Source organism: Kogia breviceps, chromosome 4 (genome assembly GCF_026419965.1).
Source record: "Kogia breviceps isolate mKogBre1 chromosome 4, mKogBre1 haplotype 1, whole genome shotgun sequence".
Lineage (NCBI taxonomy): Eukaryota > Metazoa > Chordata > Mammalia > Artiodactyla > Physeteridae > Kogia > Kogia breviceps.
The window spans coordinates 115,586,823-115,610,923 of NC_081313.1; the positions used below are offsets into that span (position 1 = coordinate 115,586,823).

Here is a 24,101-nt window from a genome sequence, read left to right on the forward strand (position 1 = left end):
GTCACTCTGGCACACTGTTGGGCTGCCCTATGGCTAATGCCCTCCTTCCCTCCCACTCACTTTTAAAAAGTCTCCCTGCTCCAGAACCTGGGAAGATATCATTTTTGTCTCCATTCTATGTCAGTCTAGGCTTCAGAGCCCTTTGTCCTTTTCTCATCCTGAGCTATCACTACTACTAGGTTAATGCCAGAGAAGACAATGTTCAATTAATTCCACTGCCACCCAGGCCAAGTAGGGCTGTACCTTACTACAGAGACAAAAGCCTACTCACCTTAAAGAGCTCTAAGAAAGGAAAGCCTGGGATAACACTGAAGAATGCAATTTAAAATATCTTTCTGAAGTCTAACTGATCTTGCTTGGTACTTTCTTTTATTCCTATCTTCATATAACTTCATATACTTCCAACCATCCTAAATCCTAAACTTGCCTCTGTGAGACATGAAGTGGAGTGGAGAAAAAAACTTTGGAAAATGGGAAAAGTCAAAACTGCATTGAGGCTGTAGATAAGGAACCTTTTGAGGCCAACTCAGACCTATCCCTCGGCCTTAGAGAATGGCAATTATTTTGGTTTTCTGAGCTTTGATACCACTGAGTGTTGAATCTGGGGCACACTTTTAGGCAACTCATACTATGGAATGTTCTAGGAAAGGAAAGCCTGGAACATTGCTGAAGAATGAAATTTAAAAGGTTTTCCTTAATTCCAGAGCTGTGGTTCTCAAGCCTTTCATGTATCAGAATCACCTGAAAAGGAGATTTTTAAAACCCAGATTTCTGGGCCCTAACCTCAGATGTTCTGATTTAGTAGGTGTGGAGTGGGCTGTGAAAATTTGCATTTCAAGCAAGTTCAGATGATGTTGATGGACCAGGGCCCAAACTTTGAGAACCATGGTGTGGAGAAAAGCACCTTGGCCTCAGCTATGAATAGAGATGGCTACATCTTTGTCCAAAGGAGTTTAATATGGTGATTACTTCCTTATACACATCTTCTAGGAACAGACTGGGCTCACAATCGCATTTCTCATTCTTCAATGTTTATTTTCCCATTTAAAAAAAAAGGTGAGAGAGGGAAACGAAGGAAAATATAGAGAAAGAAGATGGGCAACTCTCTCTTGCAGAGCCAGAAGCCCACGGGGAAAAAGATGTGGCTGACCTCTGAGGAGACTCAAGCAGTTAGGAAGAGGAATGCAACAGCTCCCTGAAGCAACACAAATCTCTATGCAACCCAAGGCTCCAGCCTTATAGAGCCAGCTCCACGACTTCCCACCAGCCAGCAGCTCTACTGACACCTAACCAGTCCCCAGGCCTGGGATTTCAGTAGGTGGCAACCTGTTGGTTTGCTGACACCTTTTAACATCTTGGGTTTAGCTGCATAGGAGATGGCCTCTTTCTGCTTAGGGTTTCTACAGCGTCTTTTGGTGAGTCCTAGGCAGCCAGTGGGTGATCTGATATCATGGGCTCACATCCTTCACCAGTAAGGCAATCTGTTCCTGCAGCTGCCGCTCCCCTTCCCATGCTTTGCTCTGGTTTCGACACCTCAGCAGCTCAGCCTTATGGTCCTGGTGATGCATAGGGCAGTAGCTCTGTGGTTCGCACAGCTCCTGAAAGGCAGGGGACAGAGTAGGGGGTCCTCTTGATGCCTGCAGTCTGCCTACTAGGTATAACAGAGATGCTGCAAGTAGTGGCTAAGAAGGAGCAGCAGCTTCTTCTCAGAGGGCTTTGCAGGACCTGGGAGCTGCATGCTAAAGTAGGCTTCCCCCAGTTTGGGCTCCCCCGTTGCCCCATGTGCCCCATCCTTTACCATATATTCTGGAAAGAAGTCTCTGTAGCCCCCTTTGAGGATATACAGCTCTGGGTAGTACAGTGCAGGATACTGGTTCACAGCCCTGTCCTCTTGTCTCAGAGAGCGGTACCTTTAGAGAAAATCCAGGGATGGGTGGGGTGGAAAGAAGCAAGTTCAGGATTCCATGGGCTATTCACCAGGGAAGGGGAGGAAGAATAGACTTTTGCTAACCCTCAAAAGGAACTCCAGATCTATTTTTACAAAACAAGGTCCAAGTAGCACCACTCTCTCCTTTGCTCCACTGGTACCTAATTCCCAATCCCTTTTCCTTCACTGCTTCAAACCTTTGAATTGTAGAAACTCCTTTCCTCCACCTCCCTAACATTCTTCAGACTTCAGTGGAAAGCATTCATTGATTCAGTCTCTGTCTGAACTGATCTGGGAAGGTTCCCTGGCTGTAAGTCCCTACTCAAGATCCATTTCCATCACCCACCCTACCCTGTGTAGACACTCACATTCGGGGACCCCTCTCTGAGGAGAATTCACAGTGGAACACAATGATTATTCTTTTCTGAGTATCCAAAGGGACAATGGGTTTCTTCAGAAAGAAGTTATATAGTTCTTCTTGACTGTACAAGTTTAAAGCTCCCTGTAAAAGAATTTTATTAAGTATTTCCTTAAGGATCTGTGAACAGGGCCAACACTTAGAAATAACTGGAATACCATCTTGAAATATTTGGTTCAGGAAGGCCAGACTATAAGTACTTTCAGAGAGGCAATCTACCTGAATCTACCCCCAGGACCTGGCATGGAGCTTGGTATGTAGTAGGTGCTCAATAAATGTTTATAGAATGGAACTGCCTGAAGTGTAGGGGTCATTGTGAGGAATGTCTGTAAGCATTAAGTGTTTGAAAAGTGCCTCTCAGTCCTTGGATGAATGTTTTTACTTCTAGGTAGGAGCTCTTGGCTCCTATAGAAAAAAGGGAGATTGGTCTAAGAGGGAAAGGGGAAGTAAATTGCTCAAAGTACACAGAATTAGAAAAGGAATGAGGACTGACAGCCTTGATGTGCTCCAAATGTATAATGCCTGCCCTGGTTCTAGAGTTCACAGGACCCTTTGTCTAGACTTCTCAATAAAGAGCTACCCCCAGCCCCTTCTCTGCTAAGTCCTCAATGTAACCTTACCTGGATGTGTCCTCCCAGGTACTCATACGGATAGCGGCAATCAATGATATAAAATTTCTCTATCAGACCCTGGAACTTCCCCAAAAGCAAGGCAGCCACCTGCACAGAAACTATGATTGAATATCCTGCTTCTTCTGAGGGAGAGAAGAGCCAGTCACACAGTTCCTGATTTGCACAGCATTCCACTGTACGCCCAGCCTCCAAAGTCCCCCTATGGTTGAAATATGGCAGTGATGCAGCCCCACCCCACATAAGAGGATAAAATAGGAAATGGCCTTTTTGGAGAACCAAAATAGCTGGTATTGCCAGGACATTGGGGAAAACCACATGCAGGCTACTTATTTGGAGGCAGGCATGGCTACAGTCAGCCTCTGAGAAGATACCCAAGGACTTCTGTAAGGGCACAGGTAGCAGCTAGAGCTCCTGATTTTACAAGAAGAAATGAGAAATGATTCCCCACTCTCTGCTGTAAAATTAGAAAGCAAGTTTCCCAAAAGGGATATGGAAGGAAAGGGGTGATATCCAGAAGAGGAAACTTAAGCTTCGTGTAGTTATGTCAATTGGTTCAACCTTTCTGGAGGGGACTTTGTAAATACTTATAAAATAAATGCAACTACACTTTCAACAATTTCTTTCCTAACATCTTAAGTAAACAGAAAAGTACATAAAGATAGGGCACAATAATATTCATCTCACCATTGTTTCATATTATCAAAATACTACGAATAACTTAAATACTCAATAAAAGGGGTTTAGTTAAATATTCAACTGACATTATCAGTATAACAGAATATTACATAGCCATTACAAGGATAATATAGATATCTTTTTATTGCTATAGAAAGATGTTTACAATGTCTTACTAAGCTAATTGCAAAATTACATGTTTATTATGATCCTATTTTTATAAAACTTATGCCAGAATAAAATGTGTAAGGCCATAAGGAAAGTATTGCTAGTGCTTATTTCTGGTGGTGAGGTTATGGGTAAAGTGACCAAATAATTACTGCACAAACTGGGACACTTTTGAGAGTGAAAGAGAACACTATTAATAATTACCCTACACTAGTAGGCATAAATGGGATTGCAACATGCAAATCAGGATGTAAGTTCAGCCTAACTGGGTGATTTTTACTTTTTTCCTTTCCCCTTCCTCCTTCCTTCCTTTCTTTCATAACAATTATATATCATTTGTTTAATTAAAAACAAAGTTGCATATAAAAGAGAGTCATTTAATACAGCTTCAGTTGAATAAAGAGCCTATATGAGTGAACACAGAAATAAATACAAATGGAAGTGGGGATTTTAGGGACAGAACAGACCAGATGGCAGCTTATGTAACCAGTTACCATCTCCAGAAATCTGCTTACTGTTTCTGGGTTGACGTACTTCAGATCTTGGTGTCTCCCTGACACGGTCGGCAGTGCACATACCTAGAAATACCCAAGAGCTGAAATAACAGCAAGTTCTCTATACCCAAATTTGAGATCATGACCCATATACTGTCCTTTCCAAATGACATTTAAAACCTCAGATGCCTTCAGAAATCAATGGTCTCTATAACGTGCATATGCAGCAATTTCATTTCCAAGAACTGATCCTAAGGAAATAATTACGGATGTGTACAAAGTTTTAGATTTAGCTACAAATATGTCCACCTTGGTATAGTGCATAAGGAAAAATTGTAGAAGTAAATATCCTACAAGAAAGGATTTATCAAGAAATTATGGGCAGCCAAAAAAGAAAGAAAGAAGTACTGTGCTGCTATTAAAAGTGTTGAAATGATGAAGCAGAACTGTTTATTGACATGAAAAGATGTTCCTGTTACATCAAATGAGAGGGAATAAAAACCTCAGCAGATCACAAAACAAACATGGAAAAAAAAAGTGTATTTGTGTACATGAATGTGTGTTTGTGAAAATACATAGAAAAAAGTCTGCAGGAATATACACCGAAAAAAATATTAAATAAAAGCAATAATACAGACAAGATTTGGGGTAGATTTCATTTTCCATCTTTTCTGTAGTGACCAAGTATGATTTACATAATTTTAAAATATATATTTTTTTAAAAAGTAGAAAGCCTCATACTTGGGATTTCCCTAGCAGTCCAGTGGTTAAGACTCCGTGCTTCCACTGCAGGCGGGACAGGTTCGACCCCTGGTTGGGAAACTAAGGTCCTGAATGCTGCATGGTACAGCCAAAATAAAAAAGAAAGCCTCTTATCATCCCCTCTGCTCTGGATACTCCCAGAATGAATAAGGAATCCTTTCTCATGAAAGGCTTAGGGCCTAGATCTACCACTACAGCACTTTCAGGTTATCAATGAGTACTTGGTGAAGATGCATAATTAATTACACCTAGTGTCCTCTGCAAGCAGAGAAGATTCAGATGCAAAATACAGGATGAAATATAGGACTGGTGTAACCAAACTCACCTTGGAGAAATCACCAATCAGAGGCCCCTGGTTAGAATCTTCCTCCAGCATCTGAGTCATATTAATGTCACAGAGGGAGACCATTTTCTTTATACCTAAGCCCTGAAGACAACAAGATTCCCCCCACCCCCAGTCCTCATGTTAAAGGTTTAAAAACCATGGGATGGAAGGAGTGGAGGGAGACATTAAAAATATGCATACTCTTTGATCTAATAATTCCACTTGTTTTACCAAGAAAATGAAGATATGTGCAAAGATTTGGCTGTAAGGATGTTTACAACAGAGAAAAATTTCTAATAAATGATCAATAACAGGATCTTGATTAAACAAATCATATCCACACACTATAGATTACTATTAAGGAATAAAAAGTATGTTGTAAATTTCATTGACATGAAAATATGACATGATATCATTAAGTAGGTTAGAAAACATGTACTTTATAATGCCACTTTTTTTTTTTTTTTTTTTTTTTTTTTTTTTTTTTTTTGCGGTACACGGGTCTCTCACTGTTGTGGCCTCTCCCGTCGCGGAGTACAGGCTCGGGACGCGCAGGCTCAGCGGCCATGGCTCACGGGCCCAGCCGCTCCGCGGCATATGGGATCTTCCCGGACCGGGGCACGAACCCGTGTCCCCTGCATCGGCAGGCGGACTCTCAACCACTGCGCCACCAGGGAAGCCCTATAATGCCACTTTAATAAAAGAAAAAACATTTGCATTAAAAAATGTCTGAAAGACTATACATCAAGTATTAACAGTAATTATCTCTGGCCTGTGGGATTATGGGCATTTTGCAACTGCTTCTTTTTGCTTATCTGCATTTTCCATTTTTCTGTAACGTCATACACTGATTTTATAAAATAGCCAAATGTATTGAGATTTTTTTTAAAGGAGGGATAGGGGATGAGGGCTAAGATTTTCAGAATTTGCTTTCCACAAAAGCAAATTATGTAAATAGCTTTGTGCTCTAGGATGCTATTTCTCTCAGAATGCATATAAAACAACAATAAATGTCCTTACTAATCAAAGTTTCCTTGTACTCTCTCAGATCTTAAAAAAGAGGGTTGGGAAGACAATACAATGACATCATTTCCAAAATTATAATATAATATAACATATTTATTATTAAATATTTTATATATGGATGCAGATGTAGAAAAGAAAACAGGAAGATGGAAAGAAGAGATAAAAGTAAAAGTAATGAAGAAGACCAAAAGATGTACTAAAGCAATCCCCATGCCAGAAAAGTGGAGAAGACGAGAGAGAAGATTACAGAGTCTGTCTTCTTAAAAAGTTTCTTACCTTCCTGAGCTCTTTGTGGCTAGAACAATACTTCTTTTTTACTTTATCTGGTATTGTGTTGTCCTTGAATTTTACCATCTGCTTCAGTCTTGGACTGTTCAAACTGTCTGGCAACGAAAAGGAGTGATACAGGCAGCTCCTGTTCACAGATGCCTGTTTGGAAATATGAAACCCCAAGTTTCTTACTACTTAAAGTGTGTCTGCAGGCCAGCATTGTGAACATCTCCTGGGAGCTTGTTAGAAATGCAGAATCCCAGATGTTAGGCTTCGCCCCAGACCTGCTAGGTTAAAATTTGCTCTCTAACAAGATGCCCAGGTGATTCCTAGGAACACTCAAGTTTGAGAAACAATGCCCCAGGTAAGCAATCTGTCTTCCCCTCCTCATTAACATCTTTCTCCTCAGACTGCATGATGTTCCATCTCTCCTAGATGTTTTTGTTTGTTTGTTTGTTTGTTGCGGTACGCGGGCCTCTCACTGCTGTGGCGTCTCCCGCTGCGGAGCACTGGCTCCGGAGGCGCAGGCTCAACGGACATGGCTCACGGGCCTAGCCGCTCCGCGGCATGTGGGATCTTCCCGGACCGGGGCATGAACCCGTGTCCCCTGCATCGGCAAGTGGACTCTCAAGCACTGCGCCACCAGGGAAGCCCTCTCCTAGATGTTTTAAATCAAGCCAAATTCTCGACCTGACCATCTTATATATAACAATTCTTATAGAAGAAAGCAAATGCAAGCTTAGTTCCTCCAGTCATATGATAGTTTCTCTTAGGGATCCTAAGACCCCGACAATCAAAAAACAATTTTTCTTTTTCAGCTGTGTTGGGTCTTCTTGCTGCACGCGGGCTTTCTCTAATGGCGGTGAGTGTGCGCTACTCTTTGTTGCAGTGCGCAGGCTTCTCATTGCAGTGGCTTCTCTTGTTGCAGAGCACAGGCTCTAGGCGCACGGGCTTCAGTAGTTGCAGCACATGGGCTCAGTACTTGTGGCACGTGGGCCCTAGAGCATGCAGGCTTCAGTAGCTGTGGCATGCGAACTCAGTACTTGCGGTGCGCGGGCTTCAGTAGTTGTGGCACGAGGGCTCAGTAGTTGTAGCTCATGTGCTTTAGAGCACAGGATCAGTAATTGTGGCACACGGGCTTAGTTGCTCTGCAGCATGTGGGATCTTCCTGGACCAGGGATCGGACCCATGTCCCCTGCATTGGCAGGCGGATTCTTAACCACTGCGCCACCAAGGAAGCCCAAGACCCTGACAATCAAGATTTAAGAACCCAGACAAAACTGAAGATGACAAGCCAAAAAAGTTAGCCTGGGTGAAAAAGTACTAAGAAGCAAGAGTATATAGTTGTCCCTTGGTATCTGAAAGACTGGTTCTAGGACTACTACAGATACCAAAATCTAGGGGCGCTCAAGTCCCTTACTTAAAACCATGTAGTATCTGTATATAATCTATGAACATCCTCCTGTATACTGTATGTTATTTATTTATTTTTTGGCCATGCTGCGTGGCATGTGGGATCTTAGTTCCTGACCAGGGATCGAACCCATGCCCCCTGCAGTGGAAGTGTGGAGTCTTAACCACTGAACTGCCAGGGAAGTCCCTCCTGTATATTTTAAATCATCTCTAGATTATAATACAGCTAATACCTATACCTATACCTAATACCTATAATACCTAATACAATGTAAATGTTATGTAAGTAGTTTCCTGTGTGGGCAAATTCAAGCTTACTTTTTGGAACTTTCTGGGAAAAAAAAATTTTTTTAAATATTTTCAACCTGTGGAGTGAGAGAAAAATGTCATTCAGCCTTCTTAAAGGGGATGAATGGGGAAGAAATATAGCAAAATAAGCAGCATGCAAGGGAAAAGAAAACACTAGAATCTAATATCAGGATGACCATTATAGGATTGATACTATGAAGCCCATCAGGAAAAAAGTAGATTAAATACCACAAAGAACTAGTCTTGGGAGTTGCTGGACCAGGAATAGACTAAATACAGGAGGATGGACTAATTGTCTCTTTGAAAGGCATGATATGTGTGTTATATACCCAGAGGCAGGGGGATATATTAAAAGACCTCTGATGGCAAGTTTCAACTAATCCAAGATTTTTTTTTTTTTTTTTTGGTGGTACGCAGGCCTCTCACTGTTGTGGCCTCTCCTGTTTCAGAGCACAGGCTCAGCGGCCATGGCTCACGGGCCTAGCCGCTCCGCGGCATGTGGGATCCCCCTGGACCAGGGCATGAAGCCGTGTCCCCTGTATCGGCAGGTGGACTGTCAACCACTGCGCCACCAGGGAAGCCCCTAATCCAAGATTCTTATCCTCTGTTTCCTTCTTTATACACTCACCTCACTAATTGCCATGGATTGATTTAGGAGGGTGCTATACCTCCTAAATAAGAGATAAGAGAGCCAAAATTAGAACACATATTGATAATAAATGGTTTCTAGGAGAAGAAAATATGAACATCAGTATTTTACTTTATAATAACTATATCTACACTACAGTGTTTGTCACACCCATGGTCCTAAGGAAAACTCCATTGTTCATGGTACCAGTTGAAGGTACAGTTCACATTTGATATACCAACATTCTATACCTACCTTTTCCTTTGGACCCCTGCGAGTCATCTCCCTATGCTTCTACAACCCTACTCGAAGCCACTAGTGACTGGACCATATTGCTGACTGAACATTACTATTTAGTGGTCAAGAATATATAAACGTAACCTGGGCCAATCAGGTTCCCTCTCTGGGAGTCTAACTTGGAAAATATCAAAATAATTAGGCAGCAGCAGAAGCCAAAGCTTTATTAAAAGGAAGAAGCCAAGAGATATAGTCAAGGCCATGATGCCAATGATGAATGGATGGATGAACTAAAGGTATGGTGGTAGAGGAAATGTGGTGAAGAACTGAGGAGCAGACTACCCAGCCTCCATGACAGACTTCCCCTCATATAACTTCAGTTTTGCCCTGAGAAGAATGCAGGAGGAAGCCAGATCAGAATTTCAAATTTGCTGGCCTTAGTGCAATCTTTGTTTCTTTTAACCAAAAGAGCCTCTCTAGAACACACTATAATAATTAAGCTAAGGGTTCATTTTAAAGAGTTTGAATTAATTACCTACTAAGTGAAATGTATCCATTTATCAGTATTACATCTAAAAAATCTTTGCCTAACACAAGATCACAAACATTTTTCTCCTGTTTTTTCCTTCAGTTGTTTTAGTTTTAGGTTTTATATTTAGGCCCATGATCCATTTTGTGCTAATTTCTATATATGGTGTGTGAAGTATAGATTGAAGTTTTTGTTTTTGTTTTTCAGATGGATTTTCAATTGCTCCAGGACAACTTGTTGAAAAGACCATGCTCTCTCCATTTAATTGCTTTTGTGTCTTGGTTTATTATCAATTGACCATATATGCATGGGTCTATTTCTCGAATCTCTATTCTGTTGCACTGAAGCTTTAGGTTTTTGGTAGCTATTGCGATGGTGATAACGAAGGTGATAAACATCTCTTTGGGTTTCATATTGTCCAAGGACAAGAAGCCAGAAATAAACGATAGCAAAAAACTACTTTAAAAAACAGAAACAGCCACTACTGTTTTGACAGATACTTTCCAATACATTTATATAAAAACAAATGGCAACTTATTGCAAGGAGTATAAGTGCTAGGTCATAGAGGAATGATGATGATGATACTTTAGATTTGTCTAGCCAGGTAGAAGTTTCCCAGTTACCAGAAGCTGGTGAGGGGAGATCCCAGGACCAGCTGTCTTAGATCTACCAACTAATGGCTTTTATTGTTTAAGGAATCAATGAACACTTTCCAAATCTGGGAGTTTTAAAGCATTGCAAAGGCCAGAAAAAAGAAAAGTTCAATTCTACTTGCAGATTTTATAAAAAGGTTAGATTAGATAATTATTACTTTGTAAACTGAGGAGGCATCATCATCTCCTCATGGCTTATACGCTCTTCAGCACACACAGTCTTGGCTTCTGTCTGTACCGCTCTATTGCTCTTGTCAAGGTTATCAACAATCTTCTTGTTGTTACATCAGACAGTCACTTCTTTTTTTTTTTTTTTTTTTTTTTGCGGTACGTGGGCCTCTCACTGCTGTGGCTTCTCCCGTTGCGGAGCACAGGCTCCGGAGGCGCAGGCCCAGCAGCCATGGCTCATGGGCGCAGCCACTCTGCGACATGTGGGATCCTCCCGGACCGGGGCATGAACCCATGTCCCCTGCATCGGCAGGCGGACTCTCAACCACTGCGCCACCAGGGAAGCCCCAGACAGTCACTTCTTTAGCCATGTATCATCCTGAATCTCACAGTGCCTTCCACTGACTTGGCTAATCTCTTACTTAGCTTCAATGGCACAGCCTAGTTTCTTAGTTTAGTCCTAGTATAGACAACTGTTTACTAAAAGAAATGTGATGCTTCTACCTCTCTGTTGCTCCTTCTCGTCTTCTTTGTCAAGCTTCCTCACCTACCAAACCTCTAACAGATGTTGGATTCAGGGCTAGGAGCTGGCCCTTTTTTAATCTCCTCACTCTTGCCATAGGTGACTTTTTTCTACCCATGAATTTAAACTTTCCCTCTATGCTGATGACTCTCAAATTTTTCTCTCAAGACTTCTGCTCTTACTTCCAGACTCCCACATTCACGTACCTGTTTGACAATTTTTAAGTACATACCAGGTGACACAGCAGTGAATCAGAGAGTGGAAGAGACAAACAAATGAATATACTCTGTACTTTCATGTAGTGAAAAGTGTTGTAAGTAAAAAATAAAGAAGGATAAAAGATAGGAAAAATATTGGGGTTAGAAGTTTGTCAGGAAAGGCCTTTCTGTTAAGGTGACATATGTGGAGATAAGAGACCGAAATGAGGGAGAAAATCATGTTTGCCCAGGGGAAGAGTGTTTCAGGCTGAAGGAACAACAAATGCCCTGGTGAGAATAGCAAGGCCAGTAATGGCCGCATTTTGTACGGTTCCATTTTTAGAAAGCTCAAAAACTGAAGCAATACTATAAACCAACTAGATCTAACAGATGTCTATAGAATACTGTACCCAACAACAGTAGAATATACATTCTTCTCAAATACACATGGAACATTCTCCTGGATGGACTATATACTGGGACAAAAAAAAAGCCTCAATAAATTTTAAAGGATTGAAGTGATACAAAGTATGTTCTCTGATCACAATGGAATAGTTAGAAATTTATAATAGAAAAAAATCTAGAAAACTCACAAATATGTAGAAATTAATACACTCCTAAATAATCAGTGGGTCAAAAAAGATCACAAGGGGGCTTCCCTGGTGGCTCAGTGGTTGAGAATCCGCCTGCCAATGCAGGGGACACGGGTTCGTGCCCTGGTCCGGGAAGATCCCACATGCTGTGGAGCAGCTGGGCCCATGAGCCATGGCTGCTGAGCCTGCGCGTCCGGAGCCTGTGCTTCGCAACGGGAGAGGCCACAACAGTGAGAGGCCCGCGTGCCGCAAAAAAAAAAAAAAAAAAAAAAGATCACAAGGGAAATCAGAAAATACTATGAGATGAATGAGAATGAAGATATAACATACAAAAACTTATGTAAAAATGAAAAATGCAGCTAAACCAGTGCTTAGATGAAATTTATAGCTGTAAATATCTATAATAAAAAAGAAGGAAGAGGGGCTTCCCTGGTGGCGCAGTAGTTGAGAGTCCACCTGCCGATGCAGAGGACATGGGTTCATGCCCCAGTCCGGGAAGATCCCACATGCTGTGGAGCAGCTGGGCCCATGAGCCATGGCTGCTGAGCCTGCGCGTCCGGAGCCTGTGCTCTGCAACGGGAGAGGCCACAACAGTGAGAGGCCCGTGTACCACAAAAAAAAAAAAAAAAAAAAAAAAAGAATGCTCAACATCATTAATCATTAGAGAAATGCAAATCAAAACTACAATGAGGTATCATCTCACACTGGTCAGAATGGCCATCATCAAAAAATCTACAAACAATAAATGCTGGAGAGGGTGTGGAGAAAAGGGAACCCTCTTGCACTGTTGCTGTTGGTGGGAATGTAAACTGATACAGCCACTATGGAGAACAGTATGGAGGTTCCTTAAAAAACTACAAATAGAACTACCATATGACCCAGCAATCCCACTGCTGGGCATATACCCTGAGAAAACCATAATTCAAAAAGAGTCATGTACCAACATGTTCATTGAAACTCTATTTACAATAGCCAGGACATGGAAGCAACCTAAGTGCCCATCAACAGATGAATGGATAAAGAAGATGTGGCACATATATACAATGGAATATTACTCAGCCATAAAAAGAAACGAAATTGAGTTATTTGTAGTGAGGTGGATGGACCTAGAGTCTGTCATACAGAGTGAAGTAAGTCAGAAAGAGAAAAACAAATATCGTATGCTAACACATATATATGGAACCTAAAAAAAAAAAAAAGGTCATGAAGAACCTAGGGGCAAGATGGGAATAAAGACACAGACCTACTAGAGAACGGACTTGAGGATTGGGGAGGGGGAAGGGTAAGCTGGGACAAAGTGAGAGAGTTACATGGAAATATATACACTACCAAACATAAAATAGATAGCTAGTGGGAAGCAGCCGCACAGCACAGGGAGATCAGCTTGGTGCTTTGTGACCACCTAGAGGGGTGGGATAGGGAGGGTGGGAGGGAGGGAGACGCAAGAGGGAAGAGATATGGGGACATATGTATATGTATAACTGATTCACTTTGTTATAAAGCAAAAACTAAAATACTGTTGTAAAGCAATTATACTCCAATAAAGATGTTTAAAAAAAGAAAAAAAAAAAGAATATTCCTGTCAATGCAGGAGACACTGGTATGAGCCCTGGTCCGGAAGATCCCACATGCCATGGAGCAACTAAGCCTGTGTGCCACAACTACCGAGCCTGTGCTCTCAAGCCTGCGAGCCACAACTACTGAGCCTGTGTGCCACAGCTGCTGAAGCCCACACACCTAGAGCCCATGCTCTGCAACAAGAGAAGCCACCCAGTGAGAAGCCCGAGCACGCAACGAAGAGTAGTCCCCGCTCGCCACAACTAGAGAAAGCTCACACACAGGCACGAAGACCCAATGCAGCCACAAACAAACAAATCAATTAATTAATTAAAAAGAAATTGAGGCATAGCAAGATCATATGACTCACCCATACAGGTAAAAGTGGCAGAGTCAAGTTATGAACCCAGGCAGTCTGGCTCTAGAGTCAATACTTTTTAGACCAATATGGTCCATTGACTCCCATGCTCTTGACTTTTCCCTCTAATCCCAAATTATCTCAAAGTCATCCTTCAATCAGGATTGGTAATGGTGGTCAGAAAAACATAATACCCAAGGCTAATTAACCCTAATCTTCTTTCAAGGAGAATATATTCAAATATACTATGTGAAATAAAAAATATATAAAATGACTTACCACAAAGCTACAGTAATTGAAACTATGGTTCTGTAAAGATACACCTAGACCAACGGAATAGACTAGGGAGTCCAGAAATAAACCCTCACATACACAGTCAAATGATTTTTGACAATGGTGCCAAGACCTTTCAATGAGGAAAAGACAGTCTTTTCAACAAATAGGGTGGGGAAAACTGGATATTCACATGCAAGAGAATGAAATTGGACCCTTACCTTACACCATAAGCAAAACTTAATTCAAAATGGAACAAGACCCAAATTTAAGAGCTAAAACTATACAACTCTACAAAGAATTTCTGTGTGGGGTGATGAAAATAAAATTGACACCTCTGTGCCCTAGATCTCTCCTTTCTGATCCTTGAATGATGTTATTCCTGTTATGTATCTACCTCATTAGACTCTTCAGTGGCTATTACTCCTTCTTCACAAACTTTCTCTCTGCTTTTAAACTTGGAGTCACTAGCCTTCATTTTCTCCTCTATGCACATGGTTCTGAAACATACATTTCCAGTCCTGATGGTTCCAACTCCTCATTCAGTATTTCCATTTAAGCTTCCTGTTACTGCCTCTAACTGAAATGTCCAAAACTGAACACATCTTATTCCCTTTGAATTCACGTTTCTTTTCAAATTCATTACAGTGTCACCATTTCTCCAGTTACTCAGATTGAAGTTAAAAGTAGTACCATCCCAAACTCCTAGGTCCTTTTTTCCTATCACTCTGCCATTCATAGCACTTTTGACAATCATTATCTTATTTATTGACTTACTTGCATTATCTATCTTCTTGACTAGAAAAAATACAAATAGGAACTACATGAAAATTAGGAATCTTGTCCATCTTAATCATGACTCTGTTCTTAGTTCTAGCACAGCACCTGGTGCATACCAACCTCCTAATAAATACTTATTGAATGTTGTTAACAGCTTATACTAGTTTTTATTAACAATAATAAAGTAGGTATATTATTACAAACTGCTTTTAATACTTTATCATATTAACAATGATTCTCTTGTAGAAGTGTTTATTATCATTATGCTCTTCATTTTATATTTGAGAAACTGAGCCTTAGAGTGGTTAAGTGTCTTGTTTATGGTCATAACTACATAAGAGAATGAGGACCAGAATCCAAGGGTTCTAACTCAGCTATATCATATTTACCTTGTAAAATGAATAAGTTTAAAAAACACACCCCCTGGACTTCCCTGGCAGTCCAGTGGTTAAGACTCCATGCTTCCAACGCAGGGGGCGCGGGTTCAATCCCTGGTTAGGGAAGATCCCGCATGCCGCAAGGCAAGGCCAAAACGAAAAACAAATAACACCCCTACACATATTTGTTTCAAAGAAATGAAGTTGATTCAGAAAATCTAACTGCCTCAGAAACTATCTTTGATATTTCAGTACATCGCCAATAAGCCACAGGCTTCAGATATTCCTCTCAATGATATGGGGAGGATGAAAGACCAAAAGATATATTGTAAAATGCCTAAAAAATCATGCTAAGTATATCCCATCTATTGCTATTATTCTGGAGGCATCACTTACACAATATTACGTTGATGGTGATCTACCCAAACTGCTAACGAACCTTCTCACCCAGCAGTAATAAGAGTCCCATGATGACCTGATACCCTATCAGTCAGGTAGCCCTTAGAGTATAGAGACCATGTCTTCTTGATCTCTGCAGACCTACCACATAGTACAGTGGCTGCAACGTATTAGATACACAATATTATTTATTCAAGAATGAAAGAATTTGGGGGCTTCCCTGGTGGCTCAGTGGTTGAGAGTCTGCCTGCCAATGCTGGGGACATGGGTTCGAGCCCTGGCCTGGGAAGATCCCACATGCCATGGAGCAACTGGGCCCATGAGCCACAACTACTGAGCCTGCACGTCTGGAGCCTGTGCTCTGCCACAAGAGAGGCCACGACAGTGAGAGGCCCATGCACTGCGATGAAGAGTGGCCCCCGCTTGCCACAACTAGAGAAAGCCCTCGCACAGAAACGAAGACCCAACACAGCCAATAAATAAATAAATTTGTAAAAAAAAAAAAAAGAATGAAAGAATTTGGGACTTCCCTGGTAGTCCAATGGTTAAGAATCCACCTTCCAATGCAGAGGACCCAGGTTTGATCCCTGGTCGGGGAACTAAGATCCCACATGCCGCAGGGCAATTAAGGCCATGCGCTGCAACTACAGAGCCCACACGGTCTGGAGCCTGTGCACTACAACTAGAGAGAAGCCCACGTGCCATAACTAGAAAGAAACCCACCCGCCACAATGAAAGATCCTGCGTGTTGCAACTAAGACCCAACGCAGCCAAAAACTTAATTAATTAATTAAAAAGAATGAAGGAATTTGAAAAATGCAAAGACACCATCAGAGAGTACTTTACCTTAGCCTCTTCTTGATCATCCAGAGAAAACTCCATCAATTCATCTGAAATCTCCTCTGTCTGGTTTTCTCCTAGCTTTGGATTTTTATCTAATTTTGCAACTGTAGTAATAGGACTGCCCAGATGTTTCATTTCACTTTCCACCAAGTTTCCATTGTCCTATGAATTATATTGACAATATTAAAAACTATCCAAGACCCTTACCTTACACCATATACAGATATTAACTCAAAATGAATCAAAGACCTAAATGTAAGAGTTAAAACTATAAAACTCTTAGAAGAAAATAGGAGGAAAGCTTTACAACCTTGGATTTGGCAATGATTTCTTGGATATTACACAAAACCACAAGCAACAAAAGAAAAAATAGATAAACTGGACTTCATCAAAATTAAAAACTTTTGTGCATCGAAGAATACTATCAAAAAAGTGAAAAGGCAACCAACCCATAGGATAAAATATTTGCAAATCACATGAATACTATCAAAAAAGTGAAAAGGCAACCCATAGGATAAAACATTTGCAAATCACATATCTGATAAGGGATTAATACTCAGAATATATAAAGAACTCCCACAACTTAACAACATTAGCAAAAATAACAATAGCAACAATAACAACAGAAGCAAACAGGACTTGAATAGACATTTCTCCACAGATATACAAATGACCAATCAGCACATGAAAAGATACACAACATAACTAGTCATTAGGGAAATGCAAATCAAAATCACAATGAGATACTTTGTACCCATTAGGATAGCTACTATTAAACAAACAAACAAAAAACCCCAGAAAATAACAAGTGTTGGCAAGGATATGGAGAAATTGGAACCCTTGTACATTGCTGTGGGAAATGTCAAATGGTGCAGTCGCTATGGATAACGGTATGGTGGTTCCCCAAAAAAATCAAACACAGAATTACCGTATATGACCAGTAATTCCATTTCTTGGTATATATCCCCAAAGAATGAAAGCAGGGGTTTGAAGACATTTTTATACGAATGTTCACAGCAGCATTATTCACAATAGCCAAAAGGTGTAAACAACTCAAATGTCCATCAACAGATTAATGGATAAACAAAATGCAGTATATTCATACGATGGAATATTATCCAGCCATAAAAAGGAATGAAATTCTGATGCACGCTACAATATGGATGAACCTTGAAGACATTATGCTAAGTGAGATAAGCCAGAAACAAAAGGACAAATATTATATGATTCTACTTACATGAAGTACCTAGAATAGTCAAATTCACAGAGACAGAAAAGAGACTAGAGGTTACCAGAGGAGAAAAGTGCAGTTATTATTTAATGGGTAGACAGCTTCTGTTTTGAAGGATGAAAAAATTCTGAAATGGATAGTGCTGATAGTTATACAACATTGTGAATGTACTTAATGACACTGGGTTGTACACAAAATATGGTTTAGATGGTAAATGTTATGTATATTTTACTACATTAAAAAAAAATCACACACACATATACAGAAGATTATGTAGTAATTTACCATGCTCCAAGTCTTCCCCTACTCCAAGAAATCAAAAATCTGAAACATGATCAACTTTATCTACTTAGCATGGGATATGTTAAAATGGCTTTCCCAGAGGGTTGAGATTAGAATCCAAATCTCTGGAGTATCTTAAGTCCATAGTCTATTAAAAACAAGTGATGCTGTACACCTGAAACTAACACAACCTTGTAAATCAACTGTACTTCAATTTAAAAAAAAAAGAAAAAATCACAACAAGTGAGTGCCTGGGTAACTTAACACTCCAGTAGCAAAATGGACAAAGGACACAATCATTCACTAGAGAAAATATACAGGGCTAATAGTCACATGAAATAATTACTAATTATTTTTAACATAAAACATCTTACCCATCTAATTAGCAATTTTTTAAAGTGATAACAAATTATCCAAATGAGCCATGGATTGCTCCTCAAAATGTAAATTCTTAGAACTTTTTTTGGAAAGGAATTTGGCAATATGTATCAAAAATCTTAAAAAATATTTAAACCCTTTAATCCAGTAATTATGTGTCTTGGTACTAATCCTAAATTTAAAAAATTTTAACAGGCAAAAATTTTGTGCTCAAGAACTTACATGATAGCATTATTTGTAAAATCAAAATGTGGATACTCCTAAGTGTCCAACAATCGGGAAGTATTGTACCTAGGTGTTAGAATAAAAGCATCCCTTAAAAAGTAATGTTTACTAAGAGTTTTAATATTAACTTAAAATAACAGGATATGAAGTTATATATATGATATGACCTCAACTTTGTAAAACTGTACACATGGTTAAAAGATTGAAAGAAATGAGGTAAATTGTTAATAGTGGTTTTTCTCTATGAGGTAGCTATTTTCTTTTTTATATTTTACTTTATTTTTATACCATTTTCACAATGGGCACATAGTACTTTTAAAATCAGGGAAGGGGGGGCGGAAACACTTAAAGAATAAAGGGGAAATTTTTTTAAAGCCCTAAGAATTTTTTCTTCTCCTTAAACTTAAATGAATAAAAAGATCAGAGGACATCTCCTCCCTTTCCCTGCTCAAAGGTTACTTCTCCAACCTCTTTTCTCACCCAAGTCAGCTTTGAAAAATTCAAAGGGGCATAAATCCAGATCTATCATCCTCTATCCCACAATACCTCGGTTGACTCTTGAGGAAGATGTCCAGTGACTCACCAGTAGAAAAAGAGGGGACCTCAGGTTCCTGGGTACCCACCACTCCAAGGGCTTTGAAGTGCTGTTTTCCTGCATAAGAAAAACTACATTGGCTGGAGGAAGAGAAGTGTCAAAAACATTTCATCTGATGAAGCCATGAATAATCCTTACAAAACACAGTATATGTAACCAAGGTTGACCACGTACCCTGAAAATACAAATTATGCTTTGGATTTGTTATGGTGTGTAGATCTGCTCTGGAGGGCACTAATTTTATGATCACAAGCCAAAGGAAGGGAGGAAAAAGGGAGCCTGAGAGGGGAAGGAATGATGAGATTTTTTAAAAGTGATTATAAAGGGAGATTAGAAGGACTGTAATTCAAGAAAAAGCTGATTAGAACAGCCAAAAACATGGGCATAACTTAGGCAATGTGAGCAAAGAAGAACAGCAGCTATCTTTTATAGATACTGACCTGGGGGAAAGGATGGGAAGCAGGGAAAAGAAAAAAGATAGCTAGAAAATGGGATTAGTTGAAGGGATTAGTTAGAGAATTATCTCAGCGATTAGGTAGCTTTGGAGAGGCCAGTTTCAGCTTGGAACTGAAGGATGGTCTGAGACTCAGACAAAAAAGGAAAATGACTTCCTCAGAATAGGGGCTAAGAAGCTGGGCTAAGGGGGAAATAAGAAGAAATTAAGAAACCTAGACTTGTATATGAAGCCATGCAAAGAATATGTTAACAAGTTATGTAAGTTATCCCTATCTGTTAAAAAAAAAAGTCCTAAATTCCTTACACAGCAATCAAGTGAACGTGAGTAATAATGATGACCTGCTATGGAAGACTTGGAGCTAGGATCAAACCTTAAAGGGTAAAAACAAAACAAACCATAAAGAATTTTTTTTCCATAGTGATGCAATTTGCTTGTCTAGCATACTGAGGCACAAACAGCTCTAGGTCTCATAATGATACTGATGAGTTAGTTGCTTCACTCAAAGGAAGAAAACTGCTAATGGATCTAGTGGGTTTCCATTAAAACACTCACATTCTCTTTATTTGCGGATGAGCTACATATTGCATCTTTCTTCCTGTGGCCATGGTCCAAAGCATTCGGAGTGCTACAAAGCAGCTGTGCCTACAAGAGATTGTTTTCTGAGAACATCCAGCATCCTCAAGCCACAGGTAATCTGGAAGCCCTCTGCTTCCCATCTGACAAACAAACTCAGACCCAAGAAAGATGAGTTACTCACTGGGCTGCATTTTACAAGGTGTTGGTGATAATTCCTGTAGATAAAAAAACTGCCAGTCAGTTAAACCCCAAATAGGATTTGGTTATTGTTCAGTGGCTTGGGACATCCCACTTTTCCTTTCTTCAATTCTAGGAGACCTGTACCTAGTTGATATGTCTCTTCCAATAACAATATGTAGGGTGTTCTCTGTGGTAAATATCAAGACATTGAGTGACATCCTGGGGATAAGGACCTCATTTCACTGGCATAACCATATATATAGATATGCATCAAAGATGATGAGTTTGTCCTACATCTTATGCAGACACAATTTACAATTTACTAATTTTTCAGCATTGACTATTGGGAGTTAATATTTATTTTTTTATGAATTTCTATCCTCCCTTTCCAGATTTTATCTAGTTTACTTGGGTTAGGACATATAAACAATTCAAAGAAAATACAGGCAATATAAAGTAAAATTTTCACATGTATTGATTAAAAATACTCATGGAGGGGCTTCCCTGGTGGCGCAGTGGCTGGGGGTCCACCTGCCGATGCAGGGGACGTGGGTTCGTGCCCCGGTCCGGGAGGATCCCACATGCCACGGAGCGGCTGGGCCTGTGAGCCATGGCCGCTGAGCCTGTGCGTCCAGAGCCTGTGCTCCACAGCGGGAGAGACCACAGCAGTGACAGGCCCGTGTACCGCAAAAAAAAAACCCCAAAACAAACAAACAAAAAACTCATGGAAAGCCTTCCCTAGTGCATGAAAGTGGCACCTAATTCATCTAAACATCAAAGAATAATACTATAAAAAGAGTAAAACAGTCAAATGGAAAATTTATGATAAATTTAAGAAGTTGAATTAAAATTACTTTTCAGTTCTGCGTACTCTCTGATTGAACATTTTAAGATCTCCAACATGGGACTTCCCTGGTGGCTCAGTGGTTAAGAATCCGCCTGCCAGTTCAGGGGACACGGGTTCGATCCCTGGTCTGGGAAGATCCCACATGCCAAAGAACAACAAAGCCTGTGCGCCACAACTACTGAGCCTGTGCTCTAGAGCCCACGAGCCACAACTACTGAGCCCGCGTGCCACAGCTACTGAAGCCCATGCACCTAGAGCCCGTGCTCCACAACAAGAGAAGCCACCGCAATAAGAAGCCCGTGCACCACAACAAAGAATAGCCCCGCTCGCCGCAACTAGAGAAAGCCCGCACGCAACAACGAAGACCCAATGCAGCCAAAAATTAATTAATTAATAGATTAATTTTTTAAAAAAGATCTCCAACAAAGAATCTTCAACAGTAATAATAAACATTATAAAATGTATGGTATGCATTAGGTACACATTTTCGTTTAATCCTCACAGCAGCCATTTATGTAAAGTGCTATTATTATCTCCATTATTTTTATTTATTACAAATAAAGAAACTGAGGTCCCTTGAAATTAAGAAACTTGTCAGAGTCAGCTGGTGAAGTAGTAGTAAGCCACTGGAATCCAGACACTCTGATTCCAGAGCCTGCACTCTGTTTCAACCACTAAGATATATATACTCGGTCTAAGTGCAGTATACCATTCTCCTCCATTCTAAAGACAATATTGATTGTATGTGATGGTTAAAATGAATAGCCTTCATTTTCACAACACAATTTAGATCTTGGAAACCTAAAAACATTTCAAGGGAAGAATCTAGGCCCCCAAGCCCACTTACATCTAAAGTGAAACAATCTCTACTCTACAGAGTCTGCATAGGATAAAATCCCCAGGCCAGTCCTGAAAAGGCTTTAGAATGGGGTTCATTTAGCAAAAGAACTTACATCCCAGCTAACTGTATTTCCTCAGGTCCTGTAGAATCCAAGTGACCTGCAATCAGATGTGAAGAGTTATTCTTGTCCATGCATTTTGTCTTTCCTTCTCATTTTCTTCATTACCAGTGAGCCATATTAATTTCAAAAGCTGGCCTTGTGAACACAAAGGCTCTTGATAGGTACCAGTTTCATGGTACAAGGTACCATGGTATAAGGTACAAGTTCAAGGAAACTTAAGAATTTACATGTGTCACTGAAAGAAAAAATTCTGAGAAGCAGTGCATTATGCTAACCTATGGAGATTTTTTCCATGAGTAGAAAGAAAAGCTTATCACTCAGGAATGAAATCAGAACAAATACTAAAATGGTTGACTAGTAAAACACATTCCTTTGGGGTACACATCCTATAAAAACACATAAGAATTAGTTTACAAAGTATTTCTTTATGTTGGTTTCTTTGCCTCTTCTGAGATTAGACTAAGGCATAAAACTTTTCATCTTTAACTACCACTTTCATTCCCACAATCAGTCAACAAAATATTCCTTCTTGTCTAACTTTCTCAATGCTAAGTGACTCCTATTGGGGTCAATTCTCTTCCCATTGGCTGAATCATTCTCCTCAAAAATCCTCTAGGTACTCAAAGAATTCCATCTTCAAGGTTCTCTATTTACTTTTACCACCTTCCATTTCTATCCTACTACTCTGTCCTCACCCCTAACAGTTATTCCTTCCCTTGAGGCTTTTACCTCCCTTTTCCCTACCAGTTTCATCAAGGTCTGAAGAAGTGGTAAACTGAGTGGCAGACATCTCCCCGCTGCTAAGATTCGAAAGATTAAGGCAACGCTTTGGGGTTTCTCTGTTGAGACATAATAATACATCAAGATTCCCATTAGGTTGTAATATCCTTAAAAGGCAAAGATCATATTATCATCTTCATTTGAAACACCCCTCAATGACTATCACATAATCTGAGCAGTGTCCAAATAAAACTAATTGTTTTTTGGAAATATTTCAGATAAGGCTGAGAAAAATCTCCCACCTTTTCTCTACTCTAATAATCTGTACCTCATTTTATCCTCACCAACATATTGAGACAAGGTAATTTTTAAAAATTGGCTGAGGTGGGTCTTGACCACACATCTTTTGCCCTGAGCAACATAACAACACAGATTTGATTTCTCTCTGGAGTCTCCAGTACTTCTCTGATCTGTGATTCTCCAACTTTGTTGGCTAGCTGATGCATCAAGGCATGGCATGACCAGAATTTGAAGTACAGTAACAGTAACGTTAACAGTAGTACTAATAAAATGGAAACTCATATAATGCAATAAAGTTTTCAAAGGCTTTTCCCAGACATCACATCATTTGATTCTCACAAGATCCTAGTAAGATAGTAAGATATTATGTCACAGAAAAGAAGCCTGAGACTCAAAACGGTCACATGGCTAGTCAAGGGCAGAGCTAAGACTTAAACCCTGATCTCTGAGCCAGGATAATTTTTAAAAACCCAAAAACTGTTTAGAAGAGCAAAGGAGATAAGATGTGAAAAGAAAAAGTGGATTTACCCAGACAAAATGCTTAGATTTGCAGAATCACCAAAAAGTTTCTTCTCCACTGGGGTTCTAGGGAGATCTGAACTGATGGAAAAGGAAGTATCTCTCTCCAGGAGCAGGTTTAATATCTTCCTCTGATTGGACCTAAAACTAGGTCCTGAGCCAGGGCTTCCCTCCTCTCTTGTAGATGAAAAGAATTCTGCAGACATGGTCTCCGAGTTCTCACTAAGAAAAAATAAAACCTAGCTAAGAGAGGGAGAACGTCATCTACACAGGTACATCACAGATGGTCTAGCT

The 24,101-nt window shown here is 40.1% G+C and overlaps 1 protein-coding gene across 1 annotated transcript; it reads right to left on the reverse strand.

Annotated features, from left to right (window-relative positions):
* Window positions 1-1,019: 1,019 nt before the first annotated feature.
* Window positions 1,020-24,023, reverse strand: CDC25C (cell division cycle 25C). The gene is made up of 14 exons (XM_059061281.2): window positions 23,817-24,023; window positions 23,013-23,107; window positions 22,260-22,305; window positions 20,461-20,494; window positions 20,256-20,345; window positions 19,235-19,303; window positions 16,539-16,697; window positions 6,704-6,856; window positions 5,402-5,503; window positions 4,336-4,398; window positions 2,966-3,064; window positions 2,296-2,429; window positions 1,799-1,910; window positions 1,020-1,598 (listed from the first exon to the last, which is right to left on the reverse strand). Exons 1-14 carry the CDS (start codon window positions 24,011-24,013, stop codon window positions 1,449-1,451), a joined length of 1,503 nt encoding a protein of 500 aa, XP_058917264.1. The 5' UTR covers window positions 24,014-24,023; the 3' UTR covers window positions 1,020-1,448.
* Between the last annotated feature and the right edge of the window lie 78 nt (window positions 24,024-24,101).